Source organism: Lasioglossum baleicum, unplaced genomic scaffold, assembly GCF_051020765.1.
Source record: "Lasioglossum baleicum unplaced genomic scaffold, iyLasBale1 scaffold0055, whole genome shotgun sequence".
Taxonomy (NCBI): Eukaryota; Metazoa; Arthropoda; class Insecta; order Hymenoptera; family Halictidae; genus Lasioglossum; species Lasioglossum baleicum.
In genome coordinates this window covers 286,802-308,718 of record NW_027469115.1, presented here as the reverse complement: position 1 = coordinate 308,718, position 21,917 = coordinate 286,802, and the positions used below count along the sequence as shown (strand labels likewise).

The 21,917-nt window shown below is 41.8% G+C and overlaps 4 protein-coding genes across 5 annotated transcripts in view; 3 read left to right on the top strand and 1 right to left on the bottom strand.

Moving 5' to 3' along the window:
* LOC143219559 (uncharacterized) overlaps window positions 1-21,917 on the top strand; it is a 280,642-nt gene that overhangs the window by 40,128 nt on the left and 218,597 nt on the right. The gene's annotated exons all lie outside the window — the stretch shown is intronic.
* LOC143219580 (uncharacterized) lies at window positions 431-1,675 on the top strand. The gene has a single exon (XM_076445519.1). The coding sequence runs from the start codon at window positions 431-433 to the stop codon at window positions 1,673-1,675; it is 1,245 nt and encodes a 414-aa protein (XP_076301634.1).
* Window positions 2,535-2,986, top strand: LOC143219579 (death-associated inhibitor of apoptosis 1-like). Its single transcript, XM_076445518.1, has 2 exons — window positions 2,535-2,867; window positions 2,939-2,986. The coding sequence occupies exons 1-2, from the start codon at window positions 2,535-2,537 to the stop codon at window positions 2,984-2,986; spliced, it is 381 nt and encodes a 126-aa protein (XP_076301633.1).
* On the bottom strand, window positions 14,854-17,791 carry LOC143219578 (uncharacterized). Its single transcript, XM_076445516.1, has 8 exons — window positions 17,785-17,791; window positions 17,321-17,535; window positions 17,016-17,073; window positions 16,637-16,957; window positions 16,007-16,527; window positions 15,687-15,894; window positions 15,276-15,563; window positions 14,854-14,948 (listed from the first exon to the last, which is right to left on the bottom strand). Exons 1-8 carry the CDS (start codon window positions 17,789-17,791, stop codon window positions 14,854-14,856), a joined length of 1,713 nt encoding a protein of 570 aa, XP_076301631.1.

The following is a 21,917-nucleotide window of genomic DNA, read 5'->3' as shown; positions in this document are numbered from 1 at the left end:
TGAATATCATTAACGTGAACATCATTCGAGTAGAATGTAACGTAACCACCGGATCGTACGACAACGGCAAACTCGTTCACACGATACATGAGTTCTTCGCGCCCAAGGTACCGCCGGGGTATAAATTATCCGAAACGCCCACGCGAGTCATTTACCTTCCAATCGTTGTGCGAGCAATCGATGATTTAACGATTCGCATCGTGGACCAAGCCGGACGTTTGATCGATTTTCGCGGTGAAGAAATCACGGTACGACTACACATGCGACGAAGCAATGTTAATTCATAACAATACGACCTTGAAGAAGAACACATCAATTCATAAGAAACCAAACGAGTGTAAAAAACTGACCGCGAGAAACGCAGAGTATCTGAAATCTTTGGGATTCGTTGTTAAAAACAAGTGAAAGAGGAAAAAAGTGTTTTTTCACCATGTTCGAGGACATTTTGAGCATCTCCGAAGCGCCGATCTTCGACAATCGAATAACGAAGATCGAGCTGCACACATACAATCCATATGCCAACACAACGTTTGAAATCAACGATGAGATACGCATACCAATTCAACAGCAAGACTTGTACACGCTCCCGTGCAGAAGCTTCCTATACGTCGAGGGAAAACTTAGTTTGCCTGGGAAACTTGAATTACCAGCGGGATCAACAATCGAATCGGCGGCTCTCGATAACAATGCCGTTGCGTTTATGTTCGAGGAAATACGCTACGAATTGAACGGCGTTGAAATCGATCGGTCCAGAAATCCTGGTACTACAACGACTCTGAAGAACTACGTGAGCCTGTCCACGACGAGAAGCAGCGCGTTATCCAACGCGGGCTGGACGCATAACACCGAGGCGCAGAGGAAAACCGCGACAACCACAGCGGCGATAAACTTCAACTTTTGCATACCTATGAGCATGTTATTGGGCTTCTGCGAAGACTACAAACGCGTTGTAATAAACGCCCGCCACGAATTGATTTTAATTCGCTCGCGTACCAACACAAACGCGTTGTACAGTTCTTCCGAAAATGCGAAACCCGTTCTGGATCTATACAAAATTCAATGGCGAATGCCACACGTCACGTTGGATGAAATAAATAAGCTGTCGATGTTACGTATTCTGGGCAACGACAAGCCGATCGATATGAGCTTTCGATCATGGGAACTGTACGAGTATCCTCTGCTCCAGGCGACTACGAAGCACACATGGGCCATAAAAACAGCTCCACAAATGGAAAAACCGCGATACGTGATATTCGCTTTACAAACCGCGCGAAAGAATAATTTAACGAAAACAGCTACGCATTTCAATCATTGCGCATTAGCCAATATTCGGCTCTACTTGAATTCGGAAACCTATCCGTACGATGATCTAAATGTTGATTTCGAAAAAGACAAATACGCGCTGCTCTACGATATGTATACAAAATTCCAAGAATCATACTATGGAAACGGCGAGGCGCTACTCAACGTCACAGATTTCCTGAAATACGGTCCATTCATCGTTCTCGATTGTTCTCGGCAAAACGAAGCGCTGAAAAATGCCACGATCGACGTGCGAATCGAATTCGAATGTCGAGCCAACATTGCCCCCTCGACAACCGCATACTGCTTGATGATACACGACTGCATCGTGGAGTACAATCCATTGACGAACATTGTGCGAAAAATTATTTAAACTACCGTTAACAATATTTTAATCGAATAAATGTGAAAATGAATCTTTTAATAAATAAACAATGGAAAAACATCTTTTTATTAATCGAATAAACAAAAAATCTCCTCCATATTTATTTTCACACCGATAAGTATAGTGGTGGGGGTATTATATATACTATAGATGACTCTCTCCCACAGTCGTCGTTATTCAGCGAACGTGTGATCTTCGCTCCATTTCACGGTAAGTACAATTTTTATTTTATACAGAAATCAATCATTGGTTAGAAAACATTTTTTATTTAGATGGCTCAAATCACCCAAATCATTGACATGGATGGATTCATTGTCGAGAGAAAATTTTTATGCAAAGAATTAGCCATTATCAATGTTTACGACGGCTCGTTCGAACTCGCTGAATTTCGTTTGGGAATAAACTTTCATCGTTTATCAGATGCTGACAAAAAGTCGGCACGGTACGTAAGCAATTTTGTACACGGGATTCCATTTATCGATTTCGGCTATGAAAAATATCAACAGAACGACGTGTTCGATGTTATACGCAATTTTGTGCGCGATCACGCGAATCCCGTCGTAGCGTACAAAGGTGGGTGTTTCGAGAGAGACATCCTTCGAAAATTAGAAATAAACTCGATAAATTTGGAAAATTTAGGATGTCCAAAATACGATGTATTAGTCCACGATCCCATGTACCGAACTGCTCACGTACCGTGTAAACTTCACTGTTGGACAAAACGCTCTTCAAAACCGTACCATTGCTGTCTGCGCGAAGTGCAAACATTTCGAGCATGGCTAAACAATTATATAAAAAAACGTAACTCACTTCTTTCACCCAGCGTTTTTTAAAAAAAAAAAAAAAAATGATTGAGATACCGGACACCACACCTGATTTGCGTCTCGAGCGCGACAGACTCCAAACTTTCCGTTCATGGCGTTATTCACACATCGTCAAACCTGAAGACCTCGCAGCCGCAGGATTTTTCTCCTTGTGCGACGAAGATCTCGTCAAATGCTTCGAATGTGGTATAATGCTGCATCGATGGAAAGATGGCAACGTTCCCATGAATGAGCACCGCATCTGGTCCAGATGCTGCGGATACGTTCACGGGGCGAACTGTGGTAACGTACCGATCGGAGCTAACCCTAGCGCAATAACGCCACAACCGAGAGGGATAGACGTGTGCGGATACCAGGTAAAAAAAAAAATTTTTAAAAGAAAATTAATTAAGAAATGCTTTTATAAATTAAAAAAATATTTATTTAGGAAGACACCCAGAAACCACGTATGCACAGATTTTTGAGAGAAATGTAGCAGCAAACTAGCAGTCCGGACCACTGAAAGAAAAAAACATTATTTTTAATATTTAATCTTGTATTGTAAAAAAATAAATAATACTTGCCACTCAAATAACGTTGCAATTGATGTAACGAACTCCCCATCCCACTCCTCCACCTCCTCGCGACAGCGACGCATATTTAATCGCCAACCGCGAATAAACATGCACCGTTCGTAGTTTGTATCAAATGTCTGTAAGATAAACGTACAGTGTAAATTTTGTTTGAAAAATATATTTCACGATAACACAGTGATGAACACACGATACTTACCAGCACGCTCAACAGCTCGTTTAATGACAGATTTTTGTCAACGACCACGAAACGTGGCTCTCCTGGCACCATTATACTCAACATGATTGCAAACTGAAAATGCATTTGACCGTCGCCTCCTTTTAAACACCGGTAGAAAACGCGAGATTAAATGAGGAAGGAAATGCAAAACCATAAGAGAAAGATCGTTACAATAGGACCTCTCTCACTGTTTTATGAAACAGCGCGATAATTACGTCTTGCAGCTGCACAAAACAGCGGTTTAGATTTTAAGCATAATTAAAAACGCAAGATTAAATGCGGAAGTAAAACCATAAGAGAGATCGCTACAATAAAACCTCTCTCTGTTTTTTGATAAAACAGAGCTATAATTGCATCGAATCTCTCTCTTACAGTTTTTAACTTGGTAGAAAATAATCAGAGGATACCTCTTCTACAATCATATACACCTAAGAGAAAAAAAGTCTATACCAATTCTGGACCAGGGTGGTTCCCCCGGCTTTATTATTCTCACAATAGAAATACCTCTTCTACAATCATATGCTCCTAAGAGAAATAAAAGTCTCTCTCTCTCTTTCCCGTAAAGACATGATATAATCCTCACCGAACATGATAAGGAAATTGCTTCACATAATATTGCAACTAATTAGGTCCGGAAAAGATAAGGAAAACCACAAGGACGATGACCCCATCAATCGATCCTTGCAAGACACGATGTGTTCCCCCACCCAAAAGATTGACCTACATAATATTTACAGAATAATAAAACGCGGAAAAAGATAAGGAAACAAAGACGGCACGCGCCGACACCGGAAATGATAAGGAAAACCGCAAGGCGCGTCGGAAATCATAAGGAAATTTCTACGGTATCGAAGCACCACAATATTCAAATGTCTCACCAACTGTCCTTCAGGTTTTAAAAACACAAACACGTTTAAAATATCAATACGCCCCTTCTGCACTTCGTTCAACAAGTCCAACGGACTAAACATGGAAACCGCCACGTACGGGACAATGACCGATCTTTCACGAAAAACACAGTAAATCTTGCACGAAAGAACGCGAAAATATTGTTCAAGAATATTCTGATGCAAAACGGTATGAATGCCGAATTCAAATAACTTCGTCGCAGCGAACGCCTGCAACGATGGCACGTTAGCGAACCGCATCATTCTTTACACATCCCATTATTTCACGCAATATTTAAACAGCTTGAAATACAAAGGATGTGGTCCTACAGATAACCCGATCGCGCAGAATGTAAATCCCCACTGAAAAAATACGGAAACGTGATAGATAAGGAAATCGTTCCACATAATATTACAACTTAAAAAATCTTTAAAAATACGTGTGGTCTTACAGATAACAATGCCTTGCAAGACAGGATGCGAAACGTGTTCGGACATGATCCCCACCCAAAAGATAATGATAACCACGCATGAAATAACAAGGTCGATGACACGCTATTTCATGGAAAAATTTAATGAAGAATACTAACGTGTTCCCCCCTCCCCCACCCAAAAGATTGACCTACATAATATTTACAGAATAATAAAACGCGGAAAAAATTTAATGAAGAATACTAATGTGTTCCCCACCCAAAAGATTGACCTACATAATATTTACAGAATAATAAAACGCGGAAAAAGATAGAATAATAAAACGCGGAAAAAGATAAGGAAACAAAGACGGCACCGGAAATGATAAGGAAAACCGCAAGGCGCGTCGGAAAGGAAATGATAATGATAAGGAAAACCGCAAGAAATCAAGATGGCGCCACGCTCCAGAGCCGAACGCTATTTCACGACAACGGAAATTCACTTCCTGAGTTAGAATCCCCATAGGTACACTACTTCATTGGATCTTCTATATTGATTATTGTCATATTTTGGTTTTTGAAAAGGTTCTCGCTGTAGCTTGCTGTCCTTCGCAGTTCCTTTATCTGTTAGCAATGCTGTTGCCTTGTCGCACTCCTTTATAACCTCGTTATCTGCTTTCCTAATATCTTCTTCGAGCAGTTTCACCTTTAATTCATCTAGAGTAGGCATCTTTTCCCTTGATTCGATGGCGACGCAGAAAGTTTCATATTGACTAGGTAAAGAGGACAATAACATTATTGGTATTACAGTATCTGGCAATTTTATACCTGCTTCGGTGAGTTGTTCCAATTTATCAATAAAATCGTCAATGTACTGAGCCATGCTTTGGTTACTTTCCTTTTTCATCCTATACAGTTGTTTGAAGAGGACGCATTGTTTCATGGGTCCTTTTGACTCGTGCACATTCTTCAGCGCCTCCCATGCTTCCAGTGACGTCTGAACCCGTTTCACGTGATTAAATTGAGATTTGTGCAGACTCAGAATGGTTAAATCAAGAGCTTTCTCGTCCTTCACAGTCCACGCTGCTTGATTTTCTGCGGTCTTTAATATTGTACCACTTACGTAACCCCACAGTGCATTGAGCCGCAAAATACTTTTTATTTGAATTTTCCACGATTCGTAATTATCATTGCACAACTTTTCAATTTTCTGCACGTTTGAACAACTCATGATGTACGATTTATTTTTCTCCGACACGTGGATGTGGTTACACTTAACCTCACTTTTTTTTGGTTATGCTTAACTTTTCACTTTTTATTTTCAAATCCTGGGCCCATAACCTGTTGAAGGAGGTTTGGGTGCAGGAGAAGTAACCAATGCTAGATACTTTAATTAACTGAATATAATGACTACGTTATTGCTACATTGATATGATTGTACGCTCTTCGACTTGTCTCGTGGACGGATCGTAACCGAGAGAGGGTAGAGCGCACGCCGGCCGCAAGGGCCCCAACAGTCATGGAACATATTTTTGACTAGTGAAAACCCCCGTGTTTGTATTATTATCGAGAGATGAAAAGAGACAAATCCCGCACCCTTGCAATCCTGAAAACGAGTCTACTCCCTTTTAATAAACTAAAGCAAGGATTTGAAACCAAGGAGTATGTTCGGTTGCAGGTAGCTACGGTTATAAAGTTTAGTACCTTAACGGTATAAAAGGTCCAAATACATCTGGCTACATCGGCTGTGCTTCTTTCGGCTGGCTAAAAATCACTTTGTTGGGAGGTACATCTGGAAGGTCTTTAGCTGAATGTTTTATGTAGTTCCTTTGTCATTTGGAGCAACCTAAGCATTGGAAAAACCGAAAAAATACCGGTATTATTTCGGTTTCGGTATAAAATTGATTGTGCCGTTATTCGAAGACTTTTAATAAATCCACTATCCACAGTCCAAATTCTATCTCGAGTTTAGTCTTTTTTTAATCGGAAGAACGCCACACGAAGCAGCTAGCGTCATTTACATGAAACAATTACGAAAAATAAACAAGGTCTGCAATTTACTTGTTAGTGGTTTCATGCCGATATGCCTGGCTGGCCGTGGCGCGTCGGGTTACCTGGCCGTATTTATTGCACCACTTGGCCACGGCGACCGAAGCCTTCGCCGCCCTGACAAAAAATTATTCGAAGCTACACCGTTTCTGGTTTCCAGATGGCCGGAAAACCCCAAGCACTAGCTTAAATTTTGTTCCGTTCACCCCCAAATGGGACTTTTACCAACATGTTCAGTCGCGTTTTTAACACTTTTTAATGGGTTGAATGGGTTGTTAACATTTTTTTATCTTATTAGGAATTTATTTTAGTTAGTGATCATAGTCATCGATAAAAAAAGATGAGTATACGGTACTATTTATATTGAGACCTACAAAATTGCAATTAGAATTACGATTTCAATTATGTCTACTTGTTCTTTAAATACAGTAGAGACTCCCGTATCCGTACCCCCATTATCCGAATATCTTAATATACGGACGTTCTATGTATTGTCCGTATGTTCTGTTATCGCCGCGCCGCTCGCTGTGCCGGGATTCAAATGCGCGCCGTCTCCAGATCCCGACTTTCCGACTCATGCTTCCGAAACTTCGGCAACGTAAAAATCGAAGGAACGCGCCGGCGTCGATCAGTCGAGCAGGTAGTTCACACAGACAGAGTAGAGGTACGCTTGTGTGTAGCGCGCAAGCAATCGAACAGGCACTCAGACGGGCAGAGTTTTCATGTTACCGAAGTTTCGAAAGCATGAGGCCGAGGCGAAAAGTCAGAATCTGGAGACGGCGCACAGTGGGACCTTTCGTCCAAATCGGAGACAAAATCGAAGAACTTTCGATAGAAATGAGGCAGAGCGATGAAATTTTTTTTAAATTAAAGCTGAAACATTACAGAATATGGGAAAAATAGGGAGATTATGGTAAGAACGTTTTTTAACCTTGAGAAAATTCGTTAAACATGTAGAATTTCAAGAAATCGATTTTGCAATATCCTGAGGTCGTAGACAAATTTTGAAACCAGATTTGGAATCGGCGTGAAAAAATGTACGAGAAGTGATGTGTCGCATGTTTAAAAAAAAAATTTTCCGCGCGTGATATTGGAAAAACCACAATTTTCTCGAAATTGTGCAAGTTTAACGAATTTTCGCAACGTTAAAAAACATTCTTACCATAATCTCCCTATTTTTCCCATATTCTGTAGTGTTTCAGCTTTAATTTTAAAAAAATTTCATCGCTCTACCTCATTTCTATCGAAAATTCTTTGATTTTGTCTCCGATTTGGACGAAAGGTCCCACTGTGCGGCGCCAGAGATGGGCAAAATTTGTATTTGAATAAAAATTCCGGGTAACGGATAAAAGATACAAAATTTTTATTCTTTATTCGAAGGCTCGAATACAAAAGTATCTTTTATTCAAAAATTATTTGAATAATTTTGTATTCGCCGAGAATTTATTCCAAGCTTCGAATACAATTTTTATTCTATTTTCTCGAAAATGAATACATCCACGAATAATTTCGACCAGCTCGAGGCTACAATGAACACGACCGTGGCCCGAGGGTCGAGCCCTGAGGTCTGAGCCCAGAACACAATAGTAGTGCAATAAACACGGCCGGCCAGCCAGGTAGCTCGGCATGAAACCGCTAAGGAGTGAATGCTGAACTTATTTACAGGGCCGGCGCGAGGCAGGTTCAGCGCGTTCACCGGAACCCGGCCTCGCGTTTTAAAAGGCCCCGCGCACTGATATATATACTATGGATACGAGATTCCCATAAGCCAGCCGTGCAGCCGTTGAAGCCAATTGAAGAAGGCACTTTCGATGCCAGCGCTGCCAAATGTCAGAGAGTGTACTAAAGGAAATGGCGCTATCGCTATATAATACGAATTGCTTGTATGATGGTTGAAATTCAGAAAAGTTAATCAGAGCCAGAGCAAATGAAATTCATGAAAATAGAGATATAAATATGTCGCGACAGAAACATTTTGGCGCGACCCGTGCGCCCGGCGTTAATACGTTTCATCGTCGCGTGTCGGCTGTCGAGTATTCTGACCGTTTGACTCTGCGGAGACACTGATCTCGATCGTTCGAGCGCTAAACAAAATCTGCCGGCCGGTCTCGGGCCATCGAGGGCCTTGCCTCGCATTTTCCCCACTCCGCAGAGTCACTCCGTCCACGTGCACGCATTCTAAAAGGGAGCCGATTTTGTTTGTCGCAGCCGCTCAAACGTTTCGGCTGCACGTAAGAGAAACCGATCCCGACTCTTGCGGCCGATCAAACGTCTCGGCCGCGCTACAATGTAAATGCACGCGCGAGCACTCAGCAGCCGACTCCTGCAACTTCCAACGGCCAATCCTTAACCTATGCTTATTCTAAAAACGCGCTTAAATCTACGACACGGCCGGACTGACATGTCACGCGTCCTCGCGTGTATCTGCAACAGAACAATTCCTTCATATTACATTCATAGTTCGGCCTTCCTGACGTACAAGAGGTAACGAAAGTATTAACTTTTCATTGCAGGGAATCAAACATGGTAACACTTCACACAGAACGCCGTCTATGCACACAGCATAGACGTAACAGGTCACACAGACCGCCGACTATATTGATAGTCGTAACAGTTCACACAGAACGCCGTCTATGCACACGTGGAGTGAGGTCGACTTTATTTCTTGAGGCTTTGAGGGAGTTACAATCGGTAATCACGGTAAATTGACGCCCTTCTAAGTAATGGCGAAAATGCTTGATAGCATTTACCACGGCTAGGGATTCTAACTCATAAGAGTGATACCGGGATTCAGGTCCTGTGGTACGCTTGCTGAAATATTCAACGACATGAAGTTTATCGTCCACCTTCAGAAAGAAAATTGCGCCATATCCGTCGGCACTTGCGTCAGTGTGAATTTCAATTGGATAATTGGGGTTGAAAATGATTAGAACTGGTTCGTTCGTGAGAATAAAGATAATTTTCTTACGGATTACTTCATGCTCAGGAGTCCAGCTAAGTTTACTTTTACCATTGTTGATTAAAAGAAAAAGCGGTCGCATGATCTGCGAGAAATTCGGGATAAATTTTCGAAAATAAGACGCGAGTCCGATAAACTGTCCCAACTGGTAGATGGTTTCCGGGGGCGGCAATTTGGTCAAGGCCTCGACTTTCCGCGGGTTGGGCATGACCTTCCCGGAGGAAACTTTATATCCGAGAAATTCAACACAACTTTTTAGGAATGAACATTTGGAGAATTTCAACGAAAATCCGGCTTTTGTCAAAAGGTCTAATACCGTGCGCAATCGCTCTAACCCTTCATTTACATCCCGGGAGGGAATTAAAATGTCATCCATGTACACGATGACATAAGAATAGACAAGGTCGCCTAAGGCCCTAGTGACAGCACGTTGGAAAACACTCGGAGCATTCCGTAAGCCGAAAGGCATTTTCAGGTATTCATACTGACCGTCGGGTGTCACAAAAGCAGTAAGTTCGATACTATCAGGGTGTACGGGAATTAAATTAAATCCACTAGCACAATCGAGACACGTGAAATAATTAGTATCAGCCAGGCGAGCGATTTGATCCTGAATCAAGGATAAAGGAAATCGGTCAGGAACTGTGTTATGATTTAGTTCGCGGTAATCGACGCACATACGATCCGACCCATCTCGTTTCTTTACAAGCAGTATGGGACTTGCAAAAGGCGAACAGCTGGGTCGTATGATACGAGCCTCTAACATTTCTTTTATTTTATCGCGCACTAATTGTCTCTCGTCAGGGGAGAGCCGGTATGGTCTACGTTGGACAGTCTTAGTAGGATCAACAAGCCGTATTTTAAGCTCACCGGTAGTCACACGTGTACGTGGCAAACCATCGATAAAAGTATCAGAGAATTCGATTAACAAATTCGATAATTGGGCCTTGTGTTCAGGAGGTACATCAGTATCAATCTTATCAACGTCAAAGGGTTTAGAAACCTTACAACAATCTACCGCTTTAATTTTGGTTAACGAGAAACTATTCGCGGTCATTGTAATTGAAAACCCCTGTTTTAAAATATCGCGCCCGAGCATGACGTCATACTTCAAGCAGTTGTCAGGTACTGCATGAAATAGGACCTCAAAAGTATACCCGTTAACCGAGACCTCGCTTTGAATCTGGCAGGTACTAAATACGTTTGAGTTACCTATTCCTACGATCGAAATCACTGTGTTATGACGCGTACCAGAAAATCTACTCGCGGTTCCTTCCTTGATGAGAGAGCATTCGGCACCGGAATCATAGCAAAATGAATACGACTCACCAGATTGTGTCAGCTGACTGATCACGGGTCGGATTTCGCATACATCGACTCGACGTTCGGCGTGCACGGCGTTGCTGCTGCCGCTCGTTGCCCGGAATGACGTCACACCGCTGCCGTTGTTGGTCGCTCCTGACCTGGTACAACGAGTCGAGACGTGTCCCTTTTCGCCGCAGCGATAACAAGTCACACTGTTCTTCACTTCTGGCCTCCCCGAACTGGTATTAACAGGCACTTGTCCTCGCACCATCCTCTTGCGACATTCGGCGGCTTTGTGTCCCAGCTTACCACAGGAATGACACTGAACAGGGTTTGAAGGCGCTGGTTTATAACGCTTATTCTCTGCAGACAGTTCTGGCTCAGTAGAGTAGTATTTGCGTTTTGCGCTGGAAAATGCCTTCGGTTCCTGCTGCAGTTTGCTTCTGGTGGTGATGTCATTCGTAAATGCCAGGTGGTGTAGACGCCGATTAAACTGTGCGGTATGCGCAAGCACAACTGATACGGCGACCTCCTCGATGGTTTTCTTCGACCATCTTGACGTGAGGGTGGTCATAAGGCGGCTAGCGTAGGCAGCAAGACACTCGTCGTCCTTTGGCCGACCGTTCAAAAGGTTGATCACTGTCGCGGCACATGTTTCGATGCAACCGTAGCGGGCGAGAAAGATTTCCTTAAATTGCGCCCATGTCATTCCAGCAAATGACACCTGCGACAGCCACGTGGATGCCGATCCCTTCAATGCGATAACGAGTGCTCCTCCATCCAAGGGTTTTTCCGTCATGCAGACGTCAATCGTCGAACACCAGGCACGTAGATCGGCGTCAGGTAATTCCGGATTGAATTGTGGTAGCGATACCACAGGCGCACAAGGAAGTTTGATGGACTCGATAAGTCGTACCATGTCTTGCAGCTCCAATAGTGACCGCAAAACATCCGGATTTAATAATTGTGAGGTTTGATCAGATCTCACTTCTGATGTCGCGGCAGAAACATTTTGGCGCGACCCGTGCGCCCCGGCGTTAATACGTTTCATCGTCGCGTGTCGGCTGTCGAGTATTCTGACCGTTTGACTCTGCGCAGACACTGATCTCGATCGTTCGAGCGCTAAACAAAATCTGCCGGCCGGTCTCGGGCCATCGAGGGCCTTGCCTCGCATTTTCCCCACTCCGCAGAGTCACTCCGTCCACGTGCACGCATTCTAAAAGGCAGCCGATTTTGTTTGTCGCAGCCGCTCAAACGTTTCGGCTGCGCGTAAGAGAAACCGATCCCGACTCTTGCGGCCGATCAAACGTCTCGGCCGCGCTACAATGTAAATGCACGCGCGAGCACTCAGCAGCCGACTCCTGCAACTTCCAACGGCCAATCCTTTACCTATGCTTATTCTAAAAACGCGCTTAAATCTACTACAAATATATAAATGTAATATTAAACAAACTAAAGTAATGATTAATATAGTTCGTAAAAAGTGAATTTGAAATATTTGCAAAGTTTTGTCGTTTGCTTTATTGTTTGGGATAAAGGAGACGTAGGAGAAGCATTAAATGAAATTTAATTCATAAGAATACTAAAATTTTATTAATTTTACAATAATATATACAAATAAATCTTACGCTTAGAAATTATGATCTTCGTAATCCAGAATCGACCGCATTTATCAAAAAATCATTGACAGCAGGCCATGCTCGCATCTCTTATGGGAGATTGATGGAAACAAATCTATGTAATAAAGAATCTTTATTTTTATGCGTCTAATGTTTCTATATAAAAATATAAAAGAAGAAATGTACAGAAGAAAGATATAAAACAATATAAAAGAATATCATAACATGCAGAAGCAGAAACATCATGCATACATGCGTTTGCAGTTGTATTTACAGTGTAAAAGCTATTTAACTAAAATAATAAAATATAAGCGTTGTAACATGCAGAAACGTATTATATACTGTGACGTTGCAAGCGTGCGACGTCACTTCGCCGTTTGAACTCGGTCAAACAGCCGAAATACGTGTGGACCGGACCGACCTTTTTCGGTTACGAAAGCCACCCGCAGGCCATAAGAGCACTCCGAGAGGAAAATCTTCCGATTTCGTGCACCGTACTAATGCCATCTGTTGTGCGTACGGAGTACGACGTTTCAGGCGATTATCGACAATAAAGAAAGCGTACGAGTCCGAAAAGGTGCCGAAGGATCAACTATCGAATAAAAGGATGGCGAACGATCAAATCCGGCGCCGGAAGCAGCGAACAAGTCATCACACACGGGCAAACAAACCCGGAGGCGCCGTCGTGGGACGAAGAGATCCTATAGCGAACAACAGCATTCACGAGTCCCGCCGCCGTCTCATCCCGCTCAACTAGGCTCTCAGCGTGGGTGGTGTGTCGAATTGGCTGCCGAGGATTATGCGAACCGCTCGCCGAGGGCGAGCGGGAATTCAAAGGTCGCGGTAAATTAGGTAGTCGTGTAAAATCTGGGGCCCTAGGACTTTTTCGTAGTTGCGATCCTGCGACAACCTAGTTATAGGAAAACGTGTGTTTGCATGCATCGGTTGATGCATGCAATATTGTGTTTAATGGTCGGATAAAGATCAACACATGTCGAGTCCTACTTCTCAACACGTGGAATGAATTTGGTACACTCGCGGATCACCGAATAACTGTATACACGACATTTATTAACATTGATACAAAACACGAGATGTACACTGATGTGTTAGTCAGTAGCATACAATTATACATAGATTAACTTAATATGTATTGAGAGTTTGAGAGCCACCCAAATGGTGGATCAAAACTAGTTGAAAGAAACACGTCTGAACTGTTCGAGCGCACGAGGAAGAAGATCGATCGACACGATCAGCGTGTCGTTCGGAATAACACATACGGTCGTGCGCAGGCGCGGCAGCTCCCCACTACGCACAGATGCGGAGTGGTACGCGCGACCCCACATAGTTGCGTTGCGTACGGCACCTATCGAAAAATTCGGCAATACGCTCGGAGTGGGGGGAACCAGGATCGATGCGTTCCGTCGATGCGGATCGAGGAACCACTGTCGCACAGAGGCTCGTAGAGTATAGTCGCGTTTTCGCTTCACATAATCTCGTCCTTTCAACTACCGAATACCGCTCAGTTTCGCGTCGCGGGTGGCTTTTCCGGATCCAGCGCGGAATCTCGATCGAGGGGCAACCTTTAGCGAGGCCTACGAAGTCCGTCGGTAGCGGCAAGAACGAATATCGTCAACGGTAAGTCGACTTTGTGATTCCTCGATTCGTTAATCGTGGTGGCTCGTGTTATTCGCGCGAGGACGACACGTGTTCGTCTCGTCCTCGAAGATTTCGTAAGCGTCCTCCTTCGCTCGCGTCCTCTTCAAGGACGCTGTGAGCCTTCGCGACGAGAGTTCCCTTAATTTCGTAAATCGGAAGTCTTCCTCGGGAGTTGTGTCGGTATCGAATAGTCTTCGGTTCGGATAGTCGGCGACAGTAGAAGCGTAGGCGGAATTACGCGTGAACCGCGGCGGTCTACGCGCCTCGAATCCCGCGTACGGCCGTGGATTATCCATCGCACGTCGGCAATTTCGCTTCGTCTCGGACTCTCGCGACAGTCTTAGGAATTGCGCCTTCATCCGCGCCTCGCGGAATCTTGTATCGACGAAGAAATCGAATATTGTACCGTAATATCGTACGTCCGCGATACAATCAAGATCGACTAACGCGCTCAGCGAACGACCATCTTCCGCTAAAGTGTACAAGGAGCGCGGGCTCCCGGTTCGCGGCCTCGTGGCCGCTCGCCTGTATCTTTTACTTTTGTGACCATTAAAGATCTAGAGCCAATTTCGTATTGTTGATTATTGACCTGCGAGATCCGTCCTGCCGTGAGGGCTGTCCCCGTTACTTCCTGCGCTCGAACCATCTGGCCGTTCGCGTCATTATTTCACACCGCGTCCCGTGGAGGCTTGACTCTCGGACTCGGCTTCACCGAGCCCGAGGTCATCTTCGTGTCTCGCGTGGTATTTTCTAATACCTGGCGCCCGAACTATCGTCGCGTTGTTCGTTCAAGCCTCCACCGAGTTCCGCCTTTGCACCGAGAGGACCGTGTCCGCACGGCCGCGCACGGCCTGGTCTCAGAGCCTATAAAATCTCGGGGTTGACCGTTTTTCGTCGGCCATAAAACCGCTCGAAAAAGGGACAACGTCGCAATACATAAAGAAAACATCGCAAGGTCGTTGTTATGTACATAAAGCCTTAAGAGAATAAAAGGTATCAGGTATACAGTAAAGGTATCTATTGGTGAGCCCAAATTATTGTTCGCGTTAGAAAGTTTCGTATGTTTTCGTTTCTGAATACAGACGTAGTTCTATATAACTGCTAATAATAATTTTAATAAGCCTATGTGTGTGGCTGATAAAATCCTCGGCGCTGAACATTTGAACATTGTGGTTCTCCAGCTCAGGAAAAAGCCTATGATTCTCAACAACCTGTTGAAAAACCCGAGTGGCCAGAATAGCAGGAAAGCTTGCTACAACAGGTGGTTTTCCGGAATTCATATTACAGGCACGACGGAAGAGAGACTCGGTGGTCAAGCAAATTTGCACAACACTGCTCGACGGTATTACCAAGCAGCCGCGCGTAATTGCTGCTACATATGCAGCAGGATTTTTTTTATGTATTAAAATCTTGTCATTGTCCGTTTCATGGCATGCAAGCAGGCACTCAATACATTTAATTTTTCTCTTTTTTTCGATTGATAAAACTAACCAACCCGAAATATAACCAATAGCTTGCTGCGAAAATTCGTTAATGTATGGTGATTGTCCCCATGAGAAATTCAAAAATTCACTCATTTCTGCAAAGCTTGAATTATCGGTTATACTATTCAGTCCGTATTTTTCAGCCACTGTCGTTGTGTGGACCTCATCGTAAACGTTCAGATTGTAACGATCAAGCCTTGCACGTTTTTTTTTATTCTCCTGACGATACGTGCAATATTCGTGTATTGTCAATGGCCCTTGTGTTCCCCGTGTTTATTGAAATATCATGACGAATTAGTAGTCGCTTATAGGCAGAAATAAATTGACTAACCGTAGGATTTGGGCACCAGCCACCTCTAGCTCTAATAGCGCAAAAGAATAGTTCAAGATGATCCTGACTGGTTTTGTATGTTAATAAATATTTCATCTGAGATGTAAGTGGTTTTACGTGTGAATCGAAAATATTGAATATAGATATAACAGCGGTGAAAAATCCTACGAATTCCGCTTTTCTTCTTGATCTAAATATAGGTTTCCCATTTTCCTCTGTTAGTTTAGCTAAGTGAGCGATCTCTGCAACTAATTTTGGGCGCCAGACATTTTCATTATCCCGTCTTAGAGGGCTTTTCGTATGTTTGCCCCAAGGGTTTCTGACATTAAGAAAATCGAATATTGTATCTACACACCTCAAAAAACGCGCAGTTGCTTTGCAACCTTGAAATTCCGGTAGTTGTAGAATGTCACAACAAAACTCTAGACTGTCGGCAACACTGGAACTGAGAGTTTGCGCAGCTAAAAAAACTTTCATGATCATTTTTCGGAATTGAATGTGCCTAAAATGTAGTCGGTTACCTAGGCGCAAACCATCACTTTCTTGCAATAATGCGAGCTAAATTTACTTTGAATATATCATACAGATCGTCAAATGTTTTTCTTTGCTTTTCCACATGCATTCGAGCACCTAGTTCCTCAAGCGCGGCAAAGTGGTCAGTTGGCCCATCCAGTGTCAAGGAGCATACAGTAACATTTGCTTTTTGTAATCGGATAAAACTCTCTCTCAATAAGTTTGCCTTGGCCTCAGCATTCAATGAATTTATTAAAATGTAGCCGATTGGCAACTTGCCATGAGTGTCCAACATCACTACCATTATCACTATTGCGCTCGTAGCCTCGAGGAGGTCATCGCCATTGCTTGTGCCTACTCCTAGATCTACATGACCGCGCATTACACCGTCTCGACCCCTTTGGCAACCTTTCTTAATTGTCATCTCATCTATAAGCACTGAACACAGTAATGACTCGACATTTCTTTTAGAGTTCGAAATGACTCCTCTGTGAACCCCGGTTCAGCATCAACACTGTTGTACCATGTTCTAAGCACATCAGGGTGCGGAAGTGCTAAATCGAACGTCTTTCTAATATAGTCGTATGCCTTCGGCGAATAAAAATGGACAGTTAACGCGAAAGCCCTCAAACCTGCAGGATATTTCTCCCTAGTAAGTTTGCCTCCATTCTTCCTATTTTCCACGATTCGATTAAACAACTCCAAAGAAATGTCTTCATGCGGAGACAGACAATAGAAAGCATTTTCAGGCAATAATTTTTCGTTTTTCAATGCTTTTACCACATCCCGCAAAGAATTTACCTTCGTTTTAAGGCGTCGTACTGTTTGTTTCAATGTTCTGTTTGCTTTCCTAGTTTCGTCCAATTTCATGCGTGCAACGTTTAATTTCCTCTTTGTAGTTTGTGGCCTATCGTCGTAGTTGTGGTCGTGGAAAACTGTATCATGCAGTGTTACGCATTGAAATTTATTGTATGATGCACATGTTCTTTTTGGTATGGAGCATACCCCTTGAGTAACTGCAATGAAAAATAATGCTCAGTACTTACTGTACATAGAGATTTTAGTCCACAAACATTAACATTTCATACCACTTTCAATATCTCAATAACAAATCTTCACATTTTCTTTTTATAATATGTGTAATTAACTTAAATACTGTATTTGAAAGCTATTTCAACTTACATATACCTTCGCTCGTTGTAAGAGACTCACTATATTCCACAGTTATGCTTGCCTCAGGGACTTGCTCAATTTTTAAGGCTGACCCAGCATCATTATCTGAAATATTCATTACATACGCTAATGTAGAGGTGTAAAGGAACTTTCATTTTTACTTTCTGTCAACATAGACACACTTTCTTACCTGCAGAATTTGTTTCCATCAGAATATTCCTTTGTGGTTCACAGTTTTCTTTTTCCGATACACCTGAAAAAGGTATAACTGTGGATATATCAATGATAGTATTTACATTTAAAACAGAAAGAAAAAACATTCAAATACATTAACTATCAATTTTTGTATATATAGTTTTATAACGCATGCTTATACTGTTAATAACTTTTATGAATGATGAAACACTTTCTCACCTGCAGAAGTTGACACTTTTTCAAAAATTGTGGGCATACTTCCTAGTTTCAAACGTTTCTGGTTACAATGAAACACTGTACAACAGTCTGGTGTAAAATGGCTTGAGCACAATAAAGTATTGTTTCCAACATTTAGTCCTTCCAAACCGAGTAATTTCAGCCACTTTTCCCGTATTGGTACGTCTAGTGGAAATCTACGCATAATCGTACGAAAATTAGAACAAAAATATATTAGTATTATTGAAAAGTGGTAAGAGGCTGTGTTATCTGTACGTACCTGTGTAATGTTGCTTTTTTTTATTCTTGTTCAAATTCCCACAATATACGCATCTGCCCATTTTGAAACTATTATTGGATAAACTCTACAACACTGAACGTTACCAAGCTTTACGTATACTTCAAAACACGCCGTGATCCAAACTCCGATCAACTCCGATATACTCGTGTCGGCATCAATGGCGTCGGTTAGCGTCGGTTGGCGTCGGTGCACATGCCGTGTCGCGTCGGCGCAATGATATTATTTTAGTGTGCGTCTGCGCGTGCCAAAGCGTAGAGCTCCACGGGTGATCGCGGGGTGTGGAGGGAAGTAAATAGTTCATATTCTGACATTTGAGGGCGCCTCTTGCAAACTGGCAAAATCTCCTTCTAATGAGCGTCAGGCTTCTCCAATCCATAGAATATATATCAGTGGCCCCGCGGTCTACGAAAACTCATCAGACAGTTTGCAGGACCCCCTGTATGGTAGATTGAATATTCGGGTGTGTGTGGAAAATGCACTCGCATAATCCACTAATCGATGACAACTTGGTGCACACTGACATGAGTGCAAGATTTTCTCTCCCGTCTTTGCATTGAAATATTTCGTTGCAGCGTGTTGCAGACGTTGACATTAAATGTTGATATCAAACGTTGATACGTCTGCAACACGGGACATTAGGCGTTAAAGAAATTACCCAATTAGAAAACACCGATTTTTAATTTTAAGATGCAAGACATTCTTTTCAAAAATCAAAAATCATCAAAGTTCAATGTAACTGCATAAAGTCCATATATCCTGGAAACTATTTCAGATAAAAAAGTCCAAACGCTTTCAGAGAAATGTACTTTTTACGAGAAATTAAACTATATCAATAGTTTTTTGCGGAAGTCATATATGTATTACAGATTTTGTACTTTCATTGAATTTTTTGACATCTTGAAAGCGAATTATGGATGCGAGAAATATGACTTGCATTTCTTTAATGTACCAATATTCTTATAAGTATATCAGTAAAATCGGTATCTTCAAGTTGGGTAATGTCCCATGTAAGCGATTGCGATGACCACGGTGCGCCGTTACAAATAATATTAACTACTCCAGTAACCGTGGCTTCAGCTGAACGTAGTTTCTCTCTCTCGCGGTTGAAACTAATAAAAAATTATCTTCTATCATCAATAAGCCAAGACCGATTTACGATTTAGATATGACCGATCTCTGGCAATTCTTTCAATAGAAAGCGAAGTAGCAAACTCAATCAATTTTGATAACGGAATCAAAGATTTTGTGGCGGAAAAAGCGAGAAAAATTATATAATATTTATCTTACAAAAAATATATGTAACATCCTTTGTACTTATAATAAATAATTCCTTATTGCGAAATTTAAGTATAGGATTTCAATGTGTGTTCTGGCCCCGCGCAATTTTTGAACCGGGCCCCGCAAAAAGTCACGCCGGCCCTGCTTATTTATTTTCCGTGCTGCCCTCACGAAAGTCACACGAGCCAATTCGTGGCGTTCTGCTGATTAAGAAAAGCCTAAACTCGATAGAATTAGAACTGTTTCTAGTGGTTTTATTCATTAAAGTATCCTCGAAATTTTTATTCAAATAATTTTCTGCCCATCACCTGGCCACACACACAAATACAAATTTTGCCCATCTCTGTGCGGCGCTCAAGTGAATCCCGGCACAGCGCGCGGCGCACATTTTGCTATAACTTTCGATCTAAAAGAGATATCAAGGAGAAATTAGGCCTAATTTTTTTTGAAAAATCGGTTTTAACTATGTAAACAGAGAAAAATATATTTTGTATTTTTTAAATAATGTTTTCGTTGATTCTTAAGGTATAGCCGGAAAAGATGGTCAGAAGTATCCAACCAAATTTGTTTTTAGTCACGTCATGTTCAACAGAAAATTATGAAAAAATTCATGAATATTCTATCAAATAGCATACACGACTGAGATTTTTTCAAAATTTTTGGTTGCAAAATCGATTTTTAAACGAATCGGAAAACATAAAACTGCCGATTTTATATCGGTCATCAGTTGACCACATTTATTTTATATTATTACGTTAGTTATGTCTAATCCTGATTATTAATGTGTATTTCTTCAGGTTTTTTTGATTATGGAAACATGTTTTATAAAAATTGAAAACTTCCAAACATTCGAAGGAAATGCATATTTTGTATTGAAGTGTTAGAGACTCCAGTTTTATAAAAATTCAGTACTTGAATATTATTGAAGGAACTGTTCTTAATTTTTTAGAGATTGCGTAGTCGTTAACGAAACAACTATGCGGCCGCAAATCTTCTGGCCCCGAATCGAATCCCGCTGCTTCTGTTTCTTTCAGTAAATACTTGTTGCCTCGGGTTTTAATGAAAAGTTTAATCAAAAACATTTTTTAATTGTCTACATTTATTTTCAACTTAAAGTACTGCATCAGTCCTTTAAGTTGAAAATAAATGTAGACTGCAGACAATTAAAAAATGTTTTTGATTAAACTTTTCATTAAAACCCGAACCAACAAGTATTTACTGAAAGAAACGATTAGCAGCGGGATTCGATTCGGGGCCCGAAGATTCCCAGCCGTATAGTTGTTTTGTTAACAACTACCCAATCTCGAAAAAATTAAGAACAATTGCTTCAATAATATCTAAGTACTGAATTGTATCTAATTGTAAGTACTGAAACTAAGTTTGTTAGGAGGTTTTCAATTTTTCAAAACATGTTTCCATAATCCGAAAAATCTGAAAAAATACACATTAATAATTAGGATGAGACACAACTAACGTAATAATATGATTATATGGCAATAATAATAAGTAATAATATGGCAATTTTATGTTTTCCAATTCGTTTAAAAATCGATTTTGCAACCAAAAATTTTGAAAAAATCTCAGTCGTGTATGCTATTCGATAGAATATTCATGAATTTTTTCATAATTTTCTGTTGAACATGACATGACTAAAAACAAATTTGGTTGGATACTTCTGACCATCTTTTCCGGCTATACCTTAAGAATCAACGAAAACATTATTTAAAAAATACAAAATATATTTTTCTCTGTTTACATAGTTAAAACCGATTTTTCAAAAAAAATTAGGCCTAATTTCTCTTGATATCTCTTTTAGATCGAAAGTTATAGCAAAATGTGCGTCGCGCCGCGTGCTGTGCCCGAGTTTCAAATGCTTGCCGTCTCCAAATTCCGACTTTTCGCCTCATGCTTTCTTTCGGTAACGTGAAAACCGGAGGAACGCGTCGGTGTAGATCAGTCGAGCAGGTAGTTCACACGGACAGAGTAGAGGTACGCTTGTTGTGTAGCGCGCGTGCAATCGAACAGGCACCAAGGCACCAAAGGGGGCAAGCGGGGTCGACACAGACACAGGTCGACACCTCACCGCTCACGGATACGACGATACGTCAGGGGAGGGGAAACTGCCGTTCAGTTTTCTGCAGTTTTCAGTTGTTCTCTCAACAGTTCTCAAGTCTCACAAGTTCTCGTTCGCTTAGCTCGGTCGTAATTGCTCGTAATATCTGTGGTTGTCAGGAG

Excerpts from the sequence above, each read along its gene's own strand:
- LOC143219580 (XM_076445519.1), top strand. The coding sequence starts at position 431 with ATGTTCGAGGACATTTTGAGCATCTCCGAAGCGCCGATCTTCGACAAT.
- LOC143219579 (XM_076445518.1), top strand. The coding sequence starts at position 2,535 with ATGATTGAGATACCGGACACCACACCTGATTTGCGTCTCGAGCGCGAC. Across the intron at positions 2,868-2,938 it reads TAGACGTGTGCGGATACCAG|GAAGACACCCAGAAACCACG; the intron begins GTAAAAAAAAAA and ends ATATTTATTTAG.
- LOC143219578 (XM_076445516.1), bottom strand. Across the intron at positions 17,074-17,320 it reads TACGACGCCTTAAAACGAAG|CACTTCCGCACCCTGATGTG; the intron begins GTAAATTCTTTG and ends CGTTCGATTTAG. Across the intron at positions 15,564-15,686 it reads AGCTATTGGTTATATTTCGG|CAGCAATTACGCGCGGCTGC; the intron begins GTTGGTTAGTTT and ends CTGCATATGTAG.